The sequence below is a fragment of the Lactuca saligna genome, chromosome 8, assembly GCF_052625555.1.
Source record: "Lactuca saligna cultivar CGN05327 chromosome 8, ASM5262555v1, whole genome shotgun sequence".
Lineage (NCBI taxonomy): Eukaryota > Viridiplantae > Streptophyta > Magnoliopsida > Asterales > Asteraceae > Lactuca > Lactuca saligna.
This window is the reverse complement of record NC_136424.1, coordinates 281,804,561-281,813,543: the sequence shown is the minus strand read 5'-3', so window position 1 is coordinate 281,813,543 and position 8,983 is coordinate 281,804,561. Positions and strand designations below refer to the sequence as shown.

The following is an 8,983-nucleotide window of genomic DNA, read 5'->3' as shown; positions in this document are numbered from 1 at the left end:
ATATGTAATCGATCCCTACTGTAATCTGTATCTTTCTTTCCCTGTATCAATTTCTTATTTAGAAATCTGAATAACTTGTAAATGTGAATCTAGGTTGGCCATTGAAAAGATTGGTGTTGAGATGAGATGAGATGGGAACAGTTTATGCGTAAACTTTTAGTTTTGCCGTTTCACTTTGACCCTTTCATCTTGAAGAATCTTTTTTGTGTACCTTAGAAACCCATTCTTGAATGTCGACACCTTATCAAAATAATTAAAAAAAAAAAAAAAAAAAAAAACTAATCCTGTTAAATTTTATCAAATCTTGGATGATATTGCTAAAGTTATACCTAAAGGGTATCGTTATCTTCTAAGGAGTTTAAATAAAGTTCCTTATGCCAAGGGAATGTTGTGGATTCCTAATAAAACACACTTTTGGTGTAGTATAATTTTACGCATCCTACAATCCTACTGTAATCTGTATCTTTCTTTCCCTGTATCAATTTCTTAAAATCAATTTCTTATTTAGAAATCTGAATAACGTTTTGATTTTTGAACCTTTAGAATCTGTATCTTTTTCATTTGTGTGGTTAAGAATAATGTCCTGATAGGTAAACTAATATTTTTCAGGAAATATGAATTCAACTAGTCAAAATCATGCTCCAACTGCAAGTAGTCAAGATGTGGGAGGTTCGGGTTCTAATCAACAAAATACTGATTCTGTGGATCAACAAGATGGAACAAATATTAATGATACAGTTTTTGATGAAGATGAAGATGAAGTTGTTGGTTCGAAAAGGGCAACACGTTCACCGGCATGGCAACATTTTATAAAATTTAAATTGAATGATGAAGTTAAAGCAAGATGTAAACATTGCTCTAAAGTGTTGGGTGCAGATAGCAAGAATGGCACAAAACATTTACTTGCACATTATCAGCGTTGTTTACACAAACCTTTTCCAGATATTCGTCAATCTATCTTGGTGCAAGAAAAAAAGAAATTAGATGGTACTACAACGCATGTTTCAAATTATACATTTAATGCTGATACTTCTAGGAAGGATTTGGCTGAAATGATTATTGTGCATGAGTATCCGCTTTCAATTGTAGAGCATCATGGATTTAGGAAGTTTGTGGGAGGTCTTCAACCTTTGTTTAAGGTTCCTTGTCGAAACACCATCAAGGACGACATCAAAAGAATTTATGATTACGAAAGGGATAAAACTATGAGTTTGTTAGCAAAGACCAAAAGCAGAATTGCAGTTACTACTGATATGTGGACATCTAATCATAAAAAAAAAGGATTTATGGCAATGACAGCACATTTTGTAGATCAAAACTGGAACTTGCAAAGCAGAATTATGAGGTATATTATACTTATTTAACTACAATTTATACGTACTTATTATTTATATGTTAATATTAATATATATATTTATATATTCTTAAACAGGTTTATTTACGTGCCTTGTCCGCATACATCTGATGTTCTTGCCAATATACTTTATGCTACTTTGTGTGATTGGAATCTTGATAGGAAAGTTTCAACTCTTACTGTGGATAATTGCACCACAAATGATGCAATTATCAGGATATTATTAGAGAAACTTCCTCTAAAATCACTAATGATGAATGGTGATTTGTTTCATATGCGTTGCTGCGCACATATTCTCAATCTTATTGTCCAAGATGGCTTATCTCTCATTAAATTTGAGATTGAGAGAATCAGAGAGAGTGTTGCATTTTGGTCTGCATCACCAAAGAGGGAGCAAATTTTTGTGACAGCAGCAGAACAGTTGGGAATACCATACTCAAAGAAGTTGATACTTGACTGCAAAACACAGTGGAACTCTACATTCTTGATGTTGAGTGTTGCTATAAGCTACAAAGAGGTTTTCGATCGGGTAAAGACAAGAGACTATAAGTATACATGTTTTCCTACAGAAAAGGATTGGGAGTTGGCTAGTGAGATTTGTGAAAGATTACAACTTTTTTATGATGTGACTGTTATGTTCTCTGGTTCAAAGTATCCTACAGCTAATGTTTTCTTTCCTTTGATATGTGAGATTGGGTATTCTTTGCGTGAGTGGACGAAATCTCCTATTGAGGAGATTAAGATGATGGCTGACCAAATGGTTTCTAAGTTCAATAAGTATTGGTCTGTAATTCATGGGGTAATGGGAATGGCAGCGGTTTTAGATCCACGATACAAATTAAAGTTTGTGGAGTTACTTTTTCCTGTGCTTTATGGAGAAGAAAAGGCAAAGATTGAATTTCAAAATTTGGTGGCGTTTGTCCAAACTTTGTTTCAAGAGTACGTGTCAAGTAATGCATCTAAAAAAAGGAAGAGTGAAGGTATTATATTCTTCTTATTGTTTGTATAATAAATAGATCATATCTTAAATTATTAACATTTTTATAATAAACATTAGGTTTTTATGGTGGTTCAGTTCCTGGTTCATCTTCATTTGGTTCTAGTATCTCTTCAGGTCATCGTGTTGGATTCAAAAAGCTCTTATCGGATATTGCTTCTATTACTAGAGATGATGATGAATCAGGAGGTATGAGTGAGTTGGATAACTACTTGAAGGAGAAATTGTTGCCTAAAGATATGGAACTTGATTTGTTGGCATGGTGGAAAACAAATGGGATTAAGTACCCGACACTACAAAGGATAGCTAAAGATATATTAGCTATTCCTGTTTCCACTGTTGCCTCGGAATCAGCTTTCAGCACTAGTGGAAGATTAGTAAGTCCTCATCGTAGTCGACTTCATCCAAAGACATTGGAGGCTTTAATGTGTGCTCAAAGTTGGTTGTTGAATGAAATTCGAGGTAGTATACTATTTTATATTAATTATATGAAATTGTGATTTTTATTTGCATATTAATAATATTAATTTTATGCAGCAACTTGTTCTGAAGAGACCGAGGCATATTGTCGTTCTATTGAATTTGATTATGATGTGGAAGAGGTAAAACAACACTTCTAAAAATATTAATTTTATATCATTTCCATGATTTTGTTTGATTTTGAGTTTGTTTAATATTTTGTAGGAAAACACTAAAGAAAGCGGGACAACAAGTTTGGATGATTTTGTTTGATTTTGAGTTTGTAACTTTGTTTTAATGTTAATTGGTAATATATTATTGTGATGAATTAGTTTTTCATGTTGTATACTTGGATGTTTTGGTTGGTTGGTTGATGTTACAATATTAGACTATTAGTAATTTCTATTTGGTTAAATGATTTAAGAACTTATTTTGTATTTTAAGCCTATGCAACATCTTAATTTATCATTATGTATTTATAGTTTTTCCTTTTTTTTCCTGCCATATTTCGGGTTATAGGATCGGGTTATCGGGTTTCGGGTTTAGGGTCGGGTTCGGGGAAAGTTTCAGCCCCGACGGGGCGCCCCGATAAGAAACCCGTCGGGTATCGGGTCGGGTTCGGGTACATGTGTGAAAATCGGGTTCGGGTTTGGGACACTATGCCCCGCCCTGAACCCGCCCCATTGTCATTCCTAGACGGGATAAACATGATTGTGTATGTCTTTTCTGATTTAACAAACTCACACATACACACTGATTGAAGGATCGGATAATTTTTATTTAGATCTAACAAACACACACTCACACGCAACTCTTAAAACATTTTTGATGAACTCGTTTTCAGAACTAGTTGTTCTTGAAGATGTTCAATCTAGGTTGAAAGGGTTGAAGAATTTATGAAGGAAAAACAAATGAATCTAGGTGTTTTGTGTTTATATATGTGTTTTTTTTTGTGTTTTTGGTCGGAGATTTGCCGGAGAAGATAATTAGAGTCTCATTTGAGCTCACAAGAACGTCGGAAACTGGCTAAACATCCAACAGTAGATCATATGGATGTTTTTTGAACAGTTTAACTAGTTCAATGGGAAAACAAGGACAAAAAACTAACTCGGTTACTAAATGTATACAACTATAAAATATTATCCTTCTAAGTAATTATCCGTTTCTTTACATTTTTTTTTTTTAAATTAATTTTTTTTATGTGTGTGTGTTTTTCATGAAGAACATTTTGCATAAACCCAAAAATGCTTGGTTAATATTATATCATGAATTATTGAACATTTGAACCTAACTACTATTTGTACTTTAAGAGTCAATATTAACAAGTTATGTCTATTTTCTTTGTTTATTATTATTATTTTTAAATTCCATTACTCATATAATAATCTATAAACATTTTGTTTGTTTCACTCGTAACAAATAATTTAATAACTCAATAATTGAGGTTCAAAGATTAATTGCAACTTGCTTTATCATGATTAAAATCGTAACAATAATTTATAATAGGATTACATATTACCAACCCCTTAAGCTCCAAAATTGTCATTTTCAAATAGTTATTCTATTGATTTATTGTTTAGAGAAATGTCGTATTTTAAATTTTAAATAAACATAATACTTAATCTATTTTTTATTTTTAATTTAAGTACTAAATTCGTTTTAAAGAGAGTCTTGTTACCTTTTATTTAATGACAAAATTTAGGATTTTGGTTGTAAAAAAATCATAATTGAAAATTTGAACATTTGAACCTAACAGTTGTACTTTAAGAGTCAATATTATTAACAAGTTATGTGTATTTTCTTTGTTTATTATTATTATTTTTAAATTCCATTGCTCATATATTAATATATAAAAATTTGTTTGTTTCACTCGTAACAAACAATTTAATGACTCAAAAAATTGCGGTTAAAAGATTAATGGATTTTCAAGATGCAACTTGCTTTATAATAATTAAAATCGTAACAATAATTTATAAAGGGATTACCTAGTACCAACCCCTTAAACTCCAAAATTGTCATTTTCAGATAGTTATTCTATTATTTTAGAGAAATTAAGATAGTTATTCTATTATTTTAGAGAAATTAAGCTTACGTTTACTTACTGAAAAACAGATTTCATTTGTTGTTTTTTGTTTTTACTTTTCAGTTTTTGTTTTCCGTTTTTAGTTTTCATTGGAAAATTTAGAAGATGCGTTTAGTTACTGAAAACAGTTTTCATTTGTTGTTTTTTGTTTTTTCACTTTTCAGTTTTCGTTTTCCGTTTTCAGTTTTCATTGGAAAATTTAGAAAATGCGTTGAGTTAAAACTTAATCATTTTTTATTTTCAAATTTATAAAATAAGAGAACGTGTTTAGATATGTATTTTTCTATCGGTATTCATTTTTAGAAAACGGTAGTGATGGTAGGGTGAGGTAGAGGCACCGTCGGTGTCGATGATGGTGACGGTGGTTGTGGCTACGACAACGGGGTAGCGTCGGTGCTGGTGATGACAGGCGGTGGTGGCGACGGCGGCAATTGTGGTAGTGGCGGTGATGGCAGCAACAGTGGTGGTGATGGTGGTGATAATGGTGATGGTAGGTCAGTGATTGTGGTAGTAGTGTTGAGTGTGTGATTTTCAAAAACATGGAAAACAATGATTATAGGTTTCTGAAATTTCTAACTTCTTTGTAATTTTAAAATACGAAAAATTTTCATTTTCTGTGAAAATTTTAGAAAAATAAACAAACTAAACGTGTTTTCAAAATTCTTATTTTTTCTTGAAATTTTTTTTCCAGAAAACAACTTATTTTTACACAACTAAACGTGTTTTAAATATCCTCTTTTTTATTTATTCTCCTACCATATCAAATAGTAAAATTTATCACATTTAATGACACATTTAAAAAAATGATTCATTTTAATCCCGTTGTTATTATTTAATATAGGTATAAGGATAATAAGAATAAAATGTCATAATATTTTTAATTTCGTATTATTTTGTTGTTTAAAGTTAATCCATTTTTTATTTTTAATTTAAGTACTTAGTTTGTTTTAAAGAAAGTATTGTTATTACCTTTTATTTACGGACAAAAATTTAGTATTTTGGTGGTAAAAAAAAAAAAATTATGAAAGAAACATTTATTAAGAACATACATATTAGCTGTGTGAGATTTAAAAACTTTCATTTCAGGACAAGTATATTATAACAAGAGATTTTGCATGATTCCATTCATTTTATATGGAATTGTAACGAAATTTATTAAGGAAAAGCATCAAAAAAAAAAAACAAAAAAAGCTCATAAAGATAAATACCTAAAACAGTGGATTGACAACCTAATTAATCTCCTAACGACCGGAATGATTGAAACGATGGATGCAGAAACTTTAATTTGAGTCGAAAAAGAAACTATTAAAAGTATGTGGAGGTTTACTCGATGATTCCATGTGCGTTTCTTTGCGTAGGTGAGCGATATCAGCAATCTCCACAAAATATAAGCAATTAAGCAGATATTAAAATAATGAAGGTTGATTAACAACTTATTACTCCATTAATTATGTTGCTTGAAGCCATGAATTAATGTTACAGCAAAAGTTTGATAAGGTTTCCGGCAGTTTTACCGGGAAATCGTAATCTGTGGATATCGATCGGCACCAAACTGAGCTTGCCTCATCGCCAATGATTTGTAGATCTCGATAATCATCTTCTCGTCATACTCCTTCACCGGTTTCATTCCAAACCTCGCTACACCGTCTCCATAACCACCGCCTCCTGTAACCACCGACGAAGTCGCCATTCTCATCATCATCCTCACATAACCGTCACGGATCCCGATCAGTAACTTCTTCGGAGAGCACCGAAACTTGAACTTCAGTTTCAGCTTCCGTGTTATTCTTATCCTCCAGAAACGGCTCCGCCGTTTAGGTCCAGATTCGTCGCGACTGTTCCCGCCAAGGCGCTGGTAGCGTCTCCTCCGCCAGTATCCTTTAACGCCTTTGTACACTCGATTCGTGATACCTTCCATCTTCGAGATTTATCGACTTAACTGCTTGCGAACAAAAAAAAAAAAAAAAAAAAAATCCAAATCAACCGATTGGTACGTGAGTACGCCTAGGAGTCGTAAGGTGAAGAAATGTTGATTAAGAGAAAGTAAAGAGGAGTCGCCGGAGAAGAAGGGTGGGTTGGTGGAGGGTGGGGGTTATAAATAGAGTTATGAGAGCTGTGCTGTCGTTCGGTGTGTGTGTGAAGTAGTGGAGATGTGGTGGCTTTTATAATTTTATTTCTTGCATTTCACACTTAATTTGGGCCCAGCTATCCCGTCCGTCGGATTCTGGTGTTTGACCTTCAGAAAAGGATGACTCGATAACGGGTGATCAAATTCTCAATATTCATCCACTTCTTTTTCCTAATAGAATTAATAATTGTTCTTATAATATCTGGTTAAAATATTTGTATTTAAATTCAGTTTGAATATAAATCATGGTAACCAATGTTGTCTAAAATTCTTACATTGTTAATCAAGTTCGATGACTAACAGAAGAAATGTTTGAATATTGCAAAATGCTTATTTATAGAAATATGAACGATATTTATTTCTATTTTTAGGTTTAGTTAAAAATTAACATGTAAAGATGTCAATAAGCTTCCTATATATTACCTCAATTAAAAAAATATAGTGCAAGTGAAGTTTACGTATTTTGATTTACGAATTAGAAAACCAGAAAAAATTACTTATCATTATTTCTAATTAGCGGTTTAATTTAATACGATTGTTAGGTCACTTACTTTGTTTAATGAAAAAACAAATATATGTTCATTGAAAATAATATGTCGTTATGGGTCTAAGTGATTACTGCCATCCACAATCTGAAGAACAAACAAACTGATTATTTATCAAGGAAGACTATACCGGAGGTTTGGAATAATATAGCAGGGGCAAAACGTGATTTGGAGATCTGTGGCTTACATTTTAATGATATTATTCAGAAGAGCGTGAATTCAGGTACCAGCACACTATTTTGGTTGGACAGCTGGGTTGATGGAGGTAAGCTAAACAACAGATTCCTTGGTTTATACTCGATAGAGATGAAGAAAAAATGCACGATGGCGGACATAATTAACGTACATGGGTTCAATTGGGACTGGGCTTGTGAAGTCTGGGTGACGGGACTCTCACGTGAGCTTGCCCAAATCAATGAGCTTGTGGGTCTTTTCACACCTGGCGTTGCAAGTGATGGGCAGCGATCTGGTCTCGATTCCAACGGGGTCTTCTCTATTGATGTGGTATGTAACACCCAAAGTCAGGAAGGCCAAGAAAGGAAAGGAAACCCTAAGTTTAGGGTACGACTCGTCGAGTCCAAGGAGGAACTCGGCGAGTCCGAGCGGGATCCGGTTTCAGGAGTTAGTGACCGACTCGGCGAGTCGGCTAAGAGGACTCAGCGAGTCTGGTCTGAACGAGGAAAACCCTAATCCCGGGAGTTGTATCCTATTTAAAGGGTGTTATGTCCCTCCGTCAGCCTCCATATCATCCTAGAGAACCTATAAACCCTAGATTTCGTGTGAGCTTCCATCATTTGAGAGAAATAGCTTTGGAGGAAGGAAACTTTGGAAAGGAACTTGAAGATCAAGAAGGTTGCTTCAAAGGGGAGGTGTAGATCCGGGATCTACTTCAGTTTGTGTTCCTCTTGGAGGTAATAAGCTGCTATCTTCCCTCCGTTGCATCTAGATCTACTTTTGTTATGAAATTTAGGGGTTTTATGGTTGTTTGAGACCCAATTCGAGTTTGGGGCCTAGATATGTCGTTGCCACTTCAGATCTAGTGTTGGGATGGTCCAATATGTCATAAAGCATCAAAAGATGAGTAGTTGGTGAAGCCCTTTTGTCCCTAAACCTAGCCCTAGAATGTTTTGAGCCTAGATCTCTTTAGTTATACGTAAAGTTTACAACTTTACGTGAGGATTGAGCTCTGGGAGTATGGATCTATGAGTTGGAGCCCTTGCATGGCTCGAAAAGCCACTATATTGATTAAGAACTGGAGCGACTCGGCGAGTCACATGGGGGGACTCGGCGAGTTGGATGAAGTTGGGCAGGAACTCGACGAGTTGGAAGATGAACTCGGCGAGTCTGTTGAAGATTGCCTTGGACTCGACGAGTCAAGTCGCGAAACCCCAAACCCTTTCGAGTTAAGACTCGGATC

The 8,983-nt window shown here is 34.0% G+C and overlaps 1 protein-coding gene across 1 annotated transcript; it reads right to left on the bottom strand.

Annotated features, from left to right (window-relative positions):
- Positions 1 to 6,314: 6,314 nt before the first annotated feature.
- On the bottom strand, positions 6,315 to 7,046 carry LOC145008334 (uncharacterized). Its single transcript, XM_078966953.1, has one exon. The coding sequence runs from the start codon at positions 6,809 to 6,811 to the stop codon at positions 6,404 to 6,406; it is 408 nt and encodes a 135-aa protein (XP_078823079.1). The 5' UTR covers positions 6,812 to 7,046; the 3' UTR covers positions 6,315 to 6,403.
- Positions 7,047 to 8,983: the final 1,937 nt, after the last annotated feature.

Bases quoted from the DNA above. Each gene is read 5' to 3' on its own strand.
- LOC145008334 (XM_078966953.1), bottom strand. From the start codon at position 6,811: ATGGAAGGTATCACGAATCGAGTGTACAAAGGCGTTAAAGGATACTGG.